Source organism: Impatiens glandulifera, chromosome 9 (assembly GCF_907164915.1).
Source record: "Impatiens glandulifera chromosome 9, dImpGla2.1, whole genome shotgun sequence".
Classification (NCBI taxonomy): Eukaryota; Viridiplantae; Streptophyta; class Magnoliopsida; order Ericales; family Balsaminaceae; genus Impatiens; species Impatiens glandulifera.
Window position 1 is genome coordinate 31,676,158 of NC_061870.1, and position 14,833 is coordinate 31,690,990.

Consider the following 14,833-nt stretch of genomic DNA (forward strand, 5'->3'; position numbering starts at 1 on the left):
TGGAATGGATCATGGTATTCCTTACACAATCAATACAGCATTTCATTCTCTCTTCTCTTAAGGCTTAAGGTGTAAATGGAAGGTGAAAACCATGCAAGCTTCTTGGGAAGCTCCCTTAGTGTACCCTCTGTTCAGGAGTTGGCTAAGAATCCTCTCGACTCTGTTCCATCTCGCTACATTCAGACCGATGATCAAGACCGTCTGATCCTATCCCATGATGATGATGATGATGATCTTTCAATCCCAATCATTGACTTAGGGATGTTGATGTCTGGAGATGATCAGGATCATGAGATTGAGATCAACAAGTTTGACTCAGCCTGTAAGGAATGGGGTTTTTTCCAGGTTCTTGTTCTCAACTATTTTAATTATAATTACTCATTTCTTATATAATTAATAATGGGTTTAATTTTTATGTGTGAATGGGATGAACATGAACATGATCATGATCATTAGTTGAAGAATCATGGGGTGAGTTTGATGTTAATGGAGAAAGTGAAGGAAGAAATGGGAGAATTCTTTAAGCTACCGATGGAGGAAAAAAAGAAGTATTGGCAGCAACCTGGAGGACTTGAAGGGTTTGGGCAGCATTTTGTTGTATCGGATGGGCAAAAGCTTGATTGGGGTGACATGTTTTGGATCATCACATCACCTATTTTTCTCAGAAACCCTTCCTTATTTCCTTCCCTACCACAATCTTTCAGGTCGATCTCTTTCTGTTTCTTAAACCTAGCTAATTAAACCAATTATCATTTGATCAAATTATGTTTCAGATCATACTATTGCATGTTGTTGTTTTGCTTTATTGATCGGAATACACAAGATTGTGACATAAGTTAGATTTTAGTAGATATATATATGAAAGCTGGTCCTCATATTACAAAAGTGAAAAAAAGAAGAAGATAAATTTGGTATATGATTTTAAAACTATTCTTGTATTTAATTAATTAATGCATTTGTATTAGGGAAACTATGGAAGTATACTCGAATGAAATGAATAAAATAGCTACAAAACTATTTGGGAAGATGGCAAAAGCCTTAAAAATTGAAGGTGGAGATATGGATGAGATGTTTGAAGGAGGGATGCAGTCCATGAGGATGAATTATTACCCTCCCTGCCCTCAGCCGGAGTTAGCCATTGGCTTGTCGCCTCACTCGGATTCCACCGGACTTACCATCCTTTTTCAGGCCAATGAGACGGTTGGTTTGGAGATTATGAAAAATAGCAAATGGATTTCTGTCAAACCTCTTCCGGGTACATTCATTGTTAACATTGGCGATATTATGGAGGTAATTTATTTTTACTATACGAGTACTATTTGAGTTTCGGGTGTGTTTTATAACAACATGAACACTCGTGTTTTTGTATTGTTTTTGTTATTATATATGTTTAAACGAATATCATTTATATTATATTGCATAGACTTTTAAGGTCTTAGTTAGTTAATTTATTAATTTTTTTTATGTTTAGATTGTGAGTAACGGGGCCTATAGAAGCATTTTGCATAGAGCTAGGGTGAACTCGAGCAAGGAGAGGCTTTCGATCGCAACTTTCCATAACCCTAATTTGGAGAAAGAATTGGGACCTGCTCCAAGCCTAATCACAACCGAATCTCCAGCCTTATTCAAGAAAGTTGGTGTTTCTGATTACTTCAAAGATATGTTCTCTTACAAGCTTCAAGGGAAATCAAACCTTGATTTTATGAGAATTTGAAAATAATTAACCATGATTTGGTTAATCCAATTGGTTTGATTATATATATACTGCAATGGGAAATGATTTTATATGTATTTTAATAATTAAGCTTGATTTATTGTCTTAAATCAGCTCTCAGACTTGTTCGTATGTTTTTAATTATTCCATCCCTTAACATTATTTTTCACCCTGGCCATATTTTTATTAATCTTAATATTACTATTATGAAAATTATGCTCATGTGCTGCACTTATGAATTATTAATTATTTAAACATAGTAGTTTATTAAGACTAATTAATTGATAAATTAAGTGTTTTTTTATTATTAAAACATTAGTTAATTAATAGTAGTGTAGATGAAAGTTCATATATCTCCAAGTTTGTTCTGAACTCTTTTGATAATCTTGATTTGGAACAATGAATATCTTGTTTTTTCTATTAGAATTTTATGTTTATTTTGTAATTGATTTCTCCAAGGTAAATTTTATTTTTGTGTCATAAGTAAATCAATTCAAAAAGCTTTACTTAATTAGAACATTACAAAACGTTCAAGTCTTAATGAACTTCAAAAGGAAAATTTGAACAACAAAAATAACCTCATTTACAGTAATATATATATAGTATAAATTGTGTCACATAATAGTGATAAGTATTTAATATCTATGTAAGCATGTTTGGAGGCTACATTTCTAGAAATGTTCAATTCTAACTGGGAAAGTTTCGCACTCAAAATTTGTTATATCTAATTCATGAGTTGGCTAATAGAGAGGTTTGTTTCTAAAAGTATTAGAGATATTTTATTATTATTATTATTATTATTATTATTATTATTATTATTTATGAATATAAGAAGTTAGCAATAGTCACTTGGTTTTGAAATACCCTAATACCTAAAAGATTAGGTTATAAAATATACCTTAATACCTACTAAAAGGTTAGGTTCTGAGGATATTTTAAGGAGAAACATGAATAAATTTAGGTGAAGTCACACTATATATTATTTCATGTCTAACAAAGGGGAGGTACATTCAGAACTATTTTCTGTCCTATCTACTTTTTAAACAATTTTTTCCAAACTATCCACCTTTCCATTCACATTCTCAAACTATCAAACTTTTTCTTTCTAAATCATTAATTAACTTTTTAATTACACAATTTCCACGTTAAATCTAATAATTACTTTATTTTATAATTATATATAATAAAAATTAATAATATATATTTTTTATTTTTATTTAATTTTATAAATATAATATATATAATTAAACATTAAACATTATAAATTAAATATTATAAACTAAACTAAAATATATTATATTATATAAATATTAAAATAACACATACAATATATTACATAAATATTAAATTAACACATATATTTTGTTTATATTTAATTTTATAAATATAATATATATAATTAAAACTAAGCAATAATAAATTAAATAATTAAAATAAATATTATAAACTAAAATAAATTAAACTAAACCTTAAAATATATTACATAAACCTTCAAATATTTATAAAAATATCAATTTAAAAAACCTTAAAATAAAATAAATTATATAAATTTTAAAATATTTATAATATTTTAAGATTTACATAAAATATACATGTTAGGATTAATATTTATGTAATAGATGCATTGTTTTAATATTTATATAATATAATATATTTTATTTTAATATATAATATTAAAATTGTATGTATTTTATTTTAGTGTATAATATTTTATTTTAGTTTATAATATTTATTTAAATTATTTATTTTAGAATGAGTAATTTTAATTATATATATTATATTTATAAAATTAAGTAAAAATAAAATATATGTGTTATTTTAATATTTATGTAATATATTTTATTTAATATATGTATTATTAATTTTAATTATATATAATTATAAAATAAAGTAATTATTGGATTTAATGTAAAAGATAGGTAATTAAAAAGTTAATTAATAATTTAAATAAAGAAACGTGAGTAATTTAGGAATGCAAATAAAAATGTAAATATTTGGAAAAAAATAATATGAAAGGTAAGGTAGCAGAGGAATTAATTCTTTTGAAAGGGGTTGTGGGACATTAATATTTTGAGGTTGTTGGACTATTAGTGTAAGCCATTACTATTTGAACTGTCCAACAAAGGGGAGGCCCCACCAAGACCTTATTTGTCATAATTTGTCAATATTTTTTTTTTTTTAATTTTTTTTTTTGTCATGATTATGCATGTTTGAGATTTTGTATTAAAATACTTCTTATACAAATAGGCTAAATTCTTAATAAAATGTACTCATGTACAATTGCTAAATACTACTTATAATTCATAACCAAATGGAGATGTTATAATGTGGGGGATTATGCATGTTAGAGATTTGTATTAAAATGTTTTTCAATATATATCATTGTAGTCTGCATAGTTGGAAGAGACGGTATTCACATTTTTGTCGTCACCATTGTCTTTATAGTTGTTCTATTTTTCATCGTTAACATGTTCGATTTAATTCTTTGTTAAGGAGTACACATTTCATCGCTTTCTATTTAATTGAATAATAAATACAATTGAGTCAACTCGGAAGAAAGCTGAGTTTGATCTGTCATGTCAACCGCAATTTAAAGTTATGAACACGTACGTACGTACGTTCTGAGCCTCGCTCAGATTTCTCTCTTACTAATTTCACTTCAGTTTTGCTACATCAGATTCTCATGTAAAACCATACATAATAAGTTTATCTTATAGATATGCCTGCAAGGTGTTTGATGGAATGCACTCTAAAGCAAAACCTCATTGGAAAAGACTTTTTTGTTTTTTCTACTTTTGAAAGGAAGGGTTTTCATGAATGATCTGAACATACATTTATATAACTAACTACTGGCATAATATTACTGCTTTCTTCTTGTGAGTTCAACTAAATGTAGACAATGAAAGCAAAACCTCACATTGATTTGATTTTCCAAACATGTTTAGTACTTTTTTTTTCCACCATTGTTTTGGAAATAACTGTGCCCTACAATCCAAATTTACTAATTCCAACACCTGATGATATCTCTTTATTTATGTATCATCTTCAGACAACATTTTCTTATCCAAATTTACTAAGCCTTCTTCCTTTTGTGTGAATATTGTTTTGATCGAAACATATTTTACTATGCAAAAGAAAACTTCCCTTTCAGATGGAGTTCCACACATGATGTTTAAGATATGTTTTTCTTTTTGTGTAAGAAGAGTCTCACAAGGTTTTCATCTAAATGCAGACACTGAAAGCAAAACCTCATATTGATGACTTGTTAATTAGCTGTTAGGGGTAGTCTTGCTGTTTGTTTCAGATATGCTAGCTCTTTCTACTATTTCAAATATGTCCTAACGATTTCACCGCCTAGCTACTTGAGCCCAAACCTTTCAATTTTGAGGCCTTCTTAGCAAAAGAGGTAATACTTGAAGAAGGTGTTATATATACTCTTATTGAATTCATTTTCTAGCTGATTATCTTCTTCAGCTGGTTCACGAATTTGGAGACACTAATTATAAGAAGAATATGAAAGAAAAGATGGTTGGACATACTATCTTCCTTCCATGATTAACTAATTCCAACACTTGATAATATCTCTATTTTTGTGTCATCTTCAGACCTCAGTTCCTTGTCCTGTAACTAGATTATTTGTGGATAAATTATGGTGCAAAATTTGTGTTGATAAGATTTTGGATTGTGTTGATCATTTTGTTTAATTAAATTTAACCGTATTCCTGACATGTCCTTGAGTTACCTAATGTTTATATTCCTCCTTGCCCAGATAACCTAAGTTTTTGTCTACAAAGATATGCCTGCAATGCAAGGTGTTCCTGGAAATGCACTGTGAAAGTAAAAAGCATTGAAAATGGTTTTTTCTACTTTTGGAAAGAAGGACTTTCATTAATGATCTGAACATACATTTTTATAATTGGTGGCGTAATATTATTGCCTTCTTGTTGTCTGTTCAGGGCGTTCATGTTTCGATATGCTTTTGTACTTGTGTAAGAGTTCAATGAAAGCAAAACATCACATGATTTGGTTTTCGAAGTATGTTTAGTAATTCTTTTTTTCACCATTGTTTTGGAATATGAGTTTTCCTCCCTATATTTATTTCAAATGATTGCAAATATTTCATATCTGAAAGCACGTATATTTATGTCTATATACATGCCACAACCATGACTATGTCCAATGGTACATGAAATCCATTTTAGACACTATTTATCTTTTGTTTTGTGTGGGTTTCATGTTTTTTTGGGTTGTGCATTTTTGTTCATTATTTTGGTTCTTGTTTTTTTTCTCTTTATTTTAATGAAATAAACTTTGTTCAAAAAATATTTATATAAATTATCTGTGAATAATTTATGGTGTAATAATTGTGTTGATCATTTTATTTAATTAAATTTATCATATTTCAAACAAATCCTTTTAAGTTCCTTTTGTTTATATCCCACATTACCCCGATTATTCAAGTTTCTGCCCTATATATTGAGAAGGTTAGAAGAATTAAGGAGTTATGACCTTACATTTTGGAAAGAAGGGACTTTAACGAATGATGGATTATCTTTTGAATTTATTTATGTTTTTATACATTTGACAAATGACAAGTCCATGGTACCCATTTAAGACCCTGTTTTGTGTGGGTTTATGTTCTTTATTTTTATTCATTAGGTTCGTTCTTATCTTTTAAAAATTATTATTTTTCTTTATTTTAACGAGATGAAAGGTCAATTGGGGTGGACAAGTGTGGAATGAATTGTATGGTTAGCCGAAGTGAGGATAAAAATGTCGGGTTGTATATTATAAAATATGTGAAAAGATGAGTTGTTTAAAGAAGTGAAAGTAATGTCTTTAAGAGAATAGAGGTCGAGATTGATGGATAAATATGTAATGTGATTATTTTTTATTAGTTGAAGTGAAAGTAAAGTAAAGAGATAGATGTTTATTGAGAAAGAAAATATATTGGTGGTTAAAATATGTGAGAAAATTAGTTATTTGACTAAAGTGAAAGTTAAAGTCACGAGATGAGAAATTCAATTTAATTTGGTAGATAAATGTGAAATGAAATGGTTTGTCAGATTGAGTGATTTAAGGTCAAGAGATTGATGGCTAAAGTGGGTAAAAAATAGTTAGTAATGTTTGATATTTTTGATTTCACCGAAACGAAAGTTTAAGGTTACGAGATGATAGATTTATAGAGAAAAAATATTTAATGAGATATCTGAGAAAATGAGTCGTTTTACCGAAGTAAATAAATGTGAAATGGGATTGTTTTTTTTTTTATCTTTGCATAGAAATATTTCTAATCAATACTTTAAAATAATCGACCCGACCCGACATGTTTGGACTCTGGACTTAAATGGGTAGTATGAAAAAGTCACATTCTTTGAGCCTAAACCTTCGATTTCGGCAATCGGATTTTCGGAATTCTGCAAATTGAACTAGCAAATGGGCTGGCAAAGTGGGAATGTCTGCCTCCAAAAATGGTAACACCACCGGCGCCGGCGCCGGAACCGGCACCGCCACTTTCAGGCGGTCGGAAGCCTCTCAAGAGATCATTCATTGAGATCATACTCCTATCTATCCTCTGCTTTCTTTCTTACATTTTCGGTTCTCAAAATCTCTCTTCTTCCTCTTTCATTCAAGACCCATCATCTTGTTTCCACATCAAAAACCTCACAAACCTCCAAATCCCATCTCATTTTCAATCTCTCGAATTCGAACCTCATCACTTCTTACCTCTACCAGAAAATCAGTCCCTAGAACAAACCCAGTTTTTCCCTTACTGCCCTAATAACTTCACAGATTACTGCCCTTGTCAAGACCCATATAGAGCAAACCAATTTATCAACAGTACAAAGAATTTCTTCCATAGGGAAAGACACTGCCCAGATAAATCCGAGACCTTAAGATGTTTAATTCCACCTCCAAAGGGCTACAGAAAGCCTTTTCCATGGCCTAAAAGCAGAGACTATGCTTGGTTCAACAATGTTCCTTTTCCAAGGTTAACTGAGTATAAGAAGCAGCAAAATTGGGTTCAATTGAAAGGAGATCTTCTTGTTTTCCCCGGTGGAGGAACATCGTTTGTCCAAGGAGTTAAAGGATACGTCGATGATATCAATCGTATTGTGCCATTGAAGAATGGCCTCATAAGGACTGTTCTTGACATTGGGTGTGGGGTTAGTTAATTCTCTCCTTAAACCTTAGTTTTTGGTCATATTTATGACATCTTATTGCTTTTGTGATTGTTTGAACAATTTCTTATTAAGGTTGCAAGCTTTGGAGCCCATCTAATGGACTACAACATTCTAACAATGTCTGTCGCGCCAAGAGACATACACGAAGCTCAAGTACAGTTTGCGCTTGAACGAGGAGTTCCAGCCATGCTCGGGATTCTCAGTGTTCATAGGCTGCCATTTCCTTCAAGATCATTCGACATGTCTCATTGTTCAAGATGTCTTGTTCCATGGACAGGCCATGGTAAGTACCTTTTCAAAGTTCTTATGATCATAATTCAATAATAACCATTGATGTCTGTTTACGTTGTATTTGATAGATGGACTATATTTGCTGGAAATTGACAGAATCCTAAGGCCAGGGGGATACTGGGTATTATCAGGTCCACCTATAAATTGGAGGGTTTTTTATAAAGGATGGAAAAGAAGTAGAGAGGATCTTGAGAATGAACAGAATAGATTGGAAGATATGGCTAGAAGATTGTGTTGGAGAAAGGTAAAAGAGACAGGAACTATTGCAGTATGGCAGAAACCTACTAATCATATCCAATGTTCTAAAAAATTGAAGACATGGAAATCTCTCGACTTCTGTTCTCAATCTGATCCTGATTCCGCTTGGTATGAAATCTTTATTCTGTTCTTTCTGTTCTCTTAAAAGGGTTGATTTTGATCCTTCTAACAGGTACAGGAAGATGGAACCATGCATAACTCCTCTCCAGCAAGTAACAGGCATAAAAGACTTATCTGGAGGTGTGCTCGAGAAATGGCCTAAAAGGTCAAACGTGTTTCCTCACAGAGCTGTGGAAACCGGAATGACCAAAGATGCTTTCAACGAGTACAATCGAGAATGGAGAAACAGAGTTTCTTATTATGGTATTATCATCCATTCTCTATTTACAGGCAAATATAGAAATATCATGGACATGAACGCTGGCATGGGGGGTTTTGCTGCTGCTCTATCGAAATACCCAGTTTGGGTTATGAATGTGGTTCCTCACGATACAGGAAACAACACGCTCGGTGCTATTTATGATCGTGGTTTTATCGGAACCTATATGAACTGGTAATAGTAATAATAATATACAGACAAAAACTCATGGTAAGTTCTCTTTAGTTATGATTCGATTAATTGTGCTTATTGTAGGTGTGAGCCTTTCTCGACTTACCCAAGAACATATGATTTGATACACGCAGACAATATATTCTCCATGTACTTGAATAAGTACGTAACTCGATTTCATTATCAGTATTGTAATCAAACAAGGCCACATTGAGAAGAGATTTGTGGTGTTTATTTAATTGTAGGTGTGACATTCAGGACATCCTTTTTGAGATGTATAGGATGCTTCGACCTGAAGGAGCCATTGTAATAAGAGATCACGTCGATATGATTGTAAAGATACGAAGAATAATGGATAGGATGAGATGGGAAAGCAAGCTTTCGCATAGCCAGCGCGGCCCATTGCACTCGGAGAAGATACTCTTTGTAGGAAACTCTTTATAGTTTTAATGATGCCATTTAGTTGTATAAGGGTTTCGTCTAAAGATTTATCGCCACTTATTCTTGTATATATGACCATTAGATGGGTACCAAATACTCGAGAAAAAATAAGATATGATCAAGAAAAAAAATAAGACATGCTTTAAATGTGATATGAAGATTGTGGTATTGAAATCAGAGATAGGATGTATGAAGTTATAGATTATGTGATGAACGATGAGGATATATCATTCTTTTATTATTGTCAAAATCCTATATTTGGAAGAAACATCCCCATACGTTTGAAATAACCGGTGTAGTTGATCGTTCGGTTGTGTGTTTTTGTCACATTTTATGTTTTGTAGTTTATATTATTTTCTTTAGTTGGCTGAAAAAATAATAAACATTTTCTATATACTCCCTATCTTTATATTTTTTTATTTTTTTTTGTCAATAATAATGTCACGTTATTCTCATAAAAATTATAATTAACAATATAACTTAGAATATATATATTAAAAATAAATATAAATTTAATAATTAATATTAGTTTAGTTTAATACTATATAAGATATTTGAATAAAGCAACAGATTAAGAGATTAAGTATGATCTAGCTGACAATTTCTTTTATTAAAAATGAACTTGATTATACTTTCAAAAAGCGAATGTCTCACATCTTATTTTAATCATATATTTTTTATAATTAATTTACGACGTTAAAAAATATAACAATTCTTTTATTTCATTTTATTTTTTCTAATTATTCCCGTACATTATACATTTTTTAAAGTATTCAAATCATATTCGTCAATTTTGAACTCGTATATCTCAAAAAAAATACTCAATTTAAAACACAAATATATTTAAATTAGTAAACCATATAGAATATGTCGTAATAAAGTTATTTTTAAAAAAATAAATACAAAATCAATATCTATTCAATATTTCTTAAATCTTTTATTAAATTACAATTTTTTAGTCACTCAAACCAACTTTAACAAATTAAAATAATTAGGTTTCAAAAATAATATTCATCTTAAAAATAATTCGTCTAAAAAGTCTTTAAATATCATTTTATTTATAAATAAACATAATAAATAATTAGAAAAATAAAAATATATTAAAATAAGATAACATTTGAGCAAAACTTTAAATGACAAAATTTTTGATAATTCAAGTACCATTTAAAGTTCAACCCGTATTGGAAGTTCAAACTTTAAATGATAATTAAGTCATTCCATTAATTATTATTATGTTAAAGAATTAATAATATAATAAACAACAGAAAACCAAACAATTATGTATGTTAATATTATTTACTCATAAATAAAAATCTGAACGATGTTAAAAAGAGAATCAACAAATAATAATTTTATTTTTCTGTATATATGTCACTTCAAGATTAAAATACAAATCCAGGTACGATAGATCGAACTAACACTCAAATGACCGTGCTAAAAAGACCAAATTGCATGTTTATTGTTAATTTCAAAATTAAAAAAGAAAAGAAAAAATAAATCATTTTATATTTTGTTGAGTAGTAATTTTCAAATAAATGGTAAGAAATGGAGAAAAACTTGAGCAGTAATGATAAAGGGCCGTTATTTAATTTCAAAAAGTATGCATAAAAGGGTATCGATTTACAGAGTAGACAGTTCACGATCCGCCCTACCCCCATTTCTCTCATTCAATCATGCCGCCTGGTTCGAAGAAGAGGAAAGCAGTAAAGAAAAAGAAGCAAATGGAACCCATCTTCCCCATCACTTCTCCTCCTCCGCCTCATTCTCATGGTAGTATAATACTCCGGGCCCCTTCTCGACAACTTTCAACCATACCCATCTCTCAAATCACTTTATTTACTTATACTTTCTCGATCCAACTGTCAATCGTATATATATATAATATATATTATTATCATCTTAGCAATAATCATGGTATGTGTGTATATGTGTATGTGTGCGTGCCTGTCACGGATGAATTATAGGTTACTCTTTTCGGTACTTGTTTCATACTTTATCCATTGGGAGACGGAATTAATGCTTAGTCTCAAAGTTACATCATGCCCTGTTTGTTATTTATTAACAATTGCTCAATACTCCTTTTGTTGAATATGAACATGGCAGAAGGTGGTGGTGGTGATGTTAGCTCTCCTCCTATGTCAGGGCATGCTGATGATGAATTGGAGAAGAACAACAAGGAAGACTCTCCTCTATCTGAGAAGAAAGAACTGTTGGTGTTGGAGCTTAATCAAGAAGATCAGAACAACAACAATGGGTCATCTTTACAACAATCTCAGACTTCTAAGACCTCTAGTAGCAGTAGCAGCAGTAGTAATAGTAATAGTAGTTCAGATGAGGACGAAAAATCTCAGGATATTGAGAAAAACATATTGATGATTGAGTCAATTACTGATGGGTATAATAAAAAGGATGATCATTCTGATCCTAACCCATCTGATCTTGATCTACCTTCAAATGATGATGATGCTGCTGCTGTATTATTGGAAGAGAATAAAGTGGAAACTGTAACCATGATTCCTCTATTCCAGGATCATGATTCACTTGAAGAAGAACAAGAAGAAGAAGAAACTGTAACCATTACTGAATCAGAAGGTATGGTAATTGGTTTTCCAAATGACAGTGAAAAGGATTTTCAATCATCCTCTGTTGTTTTTCACAATGATCTTAAAAACACTTCCTGGATAAGTTGCTGTGGATTGTTTGAGCTATTCAGTGGAACAAATAGAGATGGATGATGATTTGGGTATGTATGAAAAAGCTTTTTTCATCCTAAAAAAGTTTCATTTAAATTTGCCATGAAATATGAATCTACACGTTTTGCTTGAAACTTTGATGAAGAAAATGGTACCGGCATCTTATGGATAAAGAATAAATAAATAATGTTTGATCTGTATCAATTTAAATGTTATGTTGGATCATTTGATTATTTTATTTGCATTTCTATTCTATATTTTCGTCAATTGTATGTGATTGGCACACGGTTCTAAGTTGTTTGATAATGTTGTTAAATAAAATAAATATATTTATTATAACTTGTTTCAGACTTGAGAGAACATGAAAAAGAATCAAAATTATCACAAAACATGAGACAGGTATAAGTCAGAAATCAGAATCAATCCTTAAATAATGGAATCCATGACAATCAAGAACAAAACAAATGTATGATAATTTAATCTTGAAGTTAATATTAATAAGTACAGTTCTGTGAAATCAAAAGAAGAAGAAAGCAACATAATTTAGACACGGATGAAATTGAAGCTGCGGAGGACTTAAACAAATTTTGGGTGAACTTGAATTATTTTTGAAAAATTATTAATGAAATTGGTTGATCAAACTTGTGTTTTTGCCTATTTTTTATAATTATAAAAATAAATAGTTAATTGAATTAAAAAAAAAAAGTTAAAAGGGTTTGTTACATTTTTTTTAGATGAGCTATCACACCCAGCCCTGTTATAAATCCATCTTTATAAATGAGTTTATCATTTGTCAAGAGATATTGATTTATAGCAAGCACTACAAAAATAAATTAAAAACTTTTTTATCTCGTTAAAATTTAATTTTTGATATAGTCCAGGAATCGATCGCTTTAATTATGTTTAATTAAATTTATGAATATTGGAAATATATATTATAATGATTTTCATATTCTAGTGAATATTTTTACACTTTTTGAGGTTTTGGGTTCGAATTTGTCGACGCCAAGTTCTGTGTCGTTAAATGGTTAAATGTATTTGTGGACTACGTGTTTTATTCGGTATCTCTAAGGATAACAATTTGAAACCGTCACGCGAAAACCAAACCGAATTTTTCCGTTTGAAACGAGTTTTTCCCGAAACCGAACGGGGATGGGGCGGGATGGTATTTGTGTCCCTCGTCCCGACCTGCCCCGATCTCACAGAATCCCCGAACATTATAAACAAAATTAAATATATTAAATAACTAAAATATTTATTTATTCATTATATTTTATAAGAGTCGTAAATTTATTTCTTTATAATAATATAAAATTTTAATATATTGCAATATATATTATATTAAAAAATCTCTTTATATAATTTTATTGTATAATTATAATATTAAAAAAAAATATTATCTTAACGGTGTCCCGCGGGGATTCCACGAACAAAATTGAACGGGACGGGGTCATGGGATGGTATTAAAAAAATTTCCGAAATAAAAACGGAACGGAGAAGGTAAAAGCATTCCACGCCCCATTGCAATCCCTAGTTGTCTCATTTTCACACCACTAAGATAGTCCAATGATAAGAGTCGGCTTAAAAATTAAAGATTATGAGTTTGATTTCATCCGAAAACGTTTTAAATTTAAACGGGGGGCATACTGTAATTTGTTATGCTAGTTCTTTTTTAATTATTAAAACTGACTTTTATATTCGAAATGGAACAACTTACATAAATAAGTATATTTACTTTGAAAAGTTTAACAATTAGCGTTTGTAGTCCAACGGTTAGGATAATTGCCTTCCAAGCAATAGACCCGGGTTCGACTCCCGGCAGACGCATTATTTTTTTCTTTATAAAAAAAAATAATTTTTTTTTCACACTTAGCTTCAATTACTATATAAAAAATATGGATTATATTGGAAGGTACTCTTGTTTGTGGCCAACCCTTTTAGGATTAAGATCTAAGAAGCTCAGACAATAAAGTCTTAGTTTCTATTAGTTTAGAAGGAAAAAAATGGATTAAATTGGAAATATCCTTATTTGGCCATATCCTAATTTTGAGATATAATTCCAATTTGATATTTTATGATTAATATTTATATGGGTTGGACTCAAATCTCCATTTCCAATATTATCTCAAGGATAAGAGAGAGGATTGTAAGGTAAAAAATCAATTAAGGGATGACGAACTTCACCACCACTCCTTTTGTTTAAATTTGCTAGCCATCAAAATTATATGCTTAATTTTTTAAATGCAAATTAATATTAGCTCAAGAGATATTATTAGTTTCATAGGCCTAAGGTCATTAGTCAAATAAATATTTTATTATGTTTTTAAAACACTTCAATATAGATGAATGATTTCACCATGTAATCAATTCTAGATTTTCAAGATCTCCCATATTTGATTGTTATTATTAATTTATTATTTACTATGAATTTATAATCTTTGAAAAGATTCAGGAGATCTGTTTTGTTTTACTATATTTGATACTACTTTTTTAACTTTCAACATAACTAGATTAAACAATATTTTTATAAATCTTTCCTAAATTAAAATTCTCCATGTTTACATTAAATTTAATTTTTATTATCATTATTTTTTGAAGAAAGTTGACTATTGTTCTTATGTGAATTCATGTACTTTTCCTCAAATATTTAATGCTTTTAATTTGTTTGTCATTAACAATTGTTTTTTTACTTTTAATTTAC

The 14,833-nt window shown here is 29.9% G+C and overlaps 3 protein-coding genes and 1 non-coding gene across 4 annotated transcripts; all 4 read left to right on the forward strand.

Annotated features, from left to right (window-relative positions):
* Positions 1-75: 75 nt before the first annotated feature.
* LOC124914454 (protein SRG1-like) lies at positions 76-1,903 on the forward strand. Its single transcript, XM_047455007.1, has 4 exons — positions 76-351; positions 463-704; positions 966-1,290; positions 1,472-1,903. The coding sequence occupies exons 1-4, from the start codon at positions 76-78 to the stop codon at positions 1,712-1,714; spliced, it is 1,086 nt and encodes a 361-aa protein (XP_047310963.1). The 3' UTR covers positions 1,715-1,903.
* A 5,195-nt stretch (positions 1,904-7,098) lies between these two features.
* Positions 7,099-9,676, forward strand: LOC124914453 (probable methyltransferase PMT19). Its single transcript, XM_047455006.1, has 6 exons — positions 7,099-7,881; positions 7,972-8,182; positions 8,259-8,556; positions 8,621-9,001; positions 9,083-9,160; positions 9,244-9,676. Exons 1-6 carry the CDS (start codon positions 7,186-7,188, stop codon positions 9,440-9,442), a joined length of 1,863 nt encoding a protein of 620 aa, XP_047310962.1. The 5' UTR covers positions 7,099-7,185; the 3' UTR covers positions 9,443-9,676.
* A 1,436-nt stretch (positions 9,677-11,112) lies between these two features.
* LOC124916245 (putative vacuolar protein sorting-associated protein 13F) lies at positions 11,113-12,174 on the forward strand. Its single transcript, XM_047456975.1, has 2 exons — positions 11,113-11,209; positions 11,543-12,174. The coding sequence occupies exons 1-2, from the start codon at positions 11,113-11,115 to the stop codon at positions 12,172-12,174; spliced, it is 729 nt and encodes a 242-aa protein (XP_047312931.1).
* Positions 12,175-13,887: 1,713 nt separating this feature from the next.
* Positions 13,888-13,959, forward strand: TRNAG-UCC. The gene has a single exon. It is a non-coding gene; the product is annotated as a tRNA-Gly (tRNA).
* The last annotated feature ends 874 nt before the right edge of the window (positions 13,960-14,833 follow it).

Bases quoted from the DNA above. Each gene is read 5' to 3' on its own strand.
- LOC124914454 (XM_047455007.1), top strand. From the start codon at position 76: ATGGAAGGTGAAAACCATGCAAGCTTCTTGGGAAGCTCCCTTAGTGTA. The intron at 352-462 runs GTTCTCAACTAT...CATTAGTTGAAG, and splicing joins GGGGTTTTTTCCAGGTTCTT to AATCATGGGGTGAGTTTGAT. The intron at 705-965 runs GTCGATCTCTTT...CATTTGTATTAG, and splicing joins TCCCTACCACAATCTTTCAG to GGAAACTATGGAAGTATACT.
- LOC124914453 (XM_047455006.1), top strand. From the start codon at position 7,186: ATGGTAACACCACCGGCGCCGGCGCCGGAACCGGCACCGCCACTTTCA. The intron at 8,557-8,620 runs GTATGAAATCTT...TCCTTCTAACAG, and splicing joins TCTGATCCTGATTCCGCTTG to GTACAGGAAGATGGAACCAT. The intron at 9,161-9,243 runs GTACGTAACTCG...ATTTAATTGTAG, and splicing joins TTCTCCATGTACTTGAATAA to GTGTGACATTCAGGACATCC.
- LOC124916245 (XM_047456975.1), top strand. From the start codon at position 11,113: ATGCCGCCTGGTTCGAAGAAGAGGAAAGCAGTAAAGAAAAAGAAGCAA. The intron at 11,210-11,542 runs GTAGTATAATAC...TGAACATGGCAG, and splicing joins TCCTCCGCCTCATTCTCATG to AAGGTGGTGGTGGTGATGTT.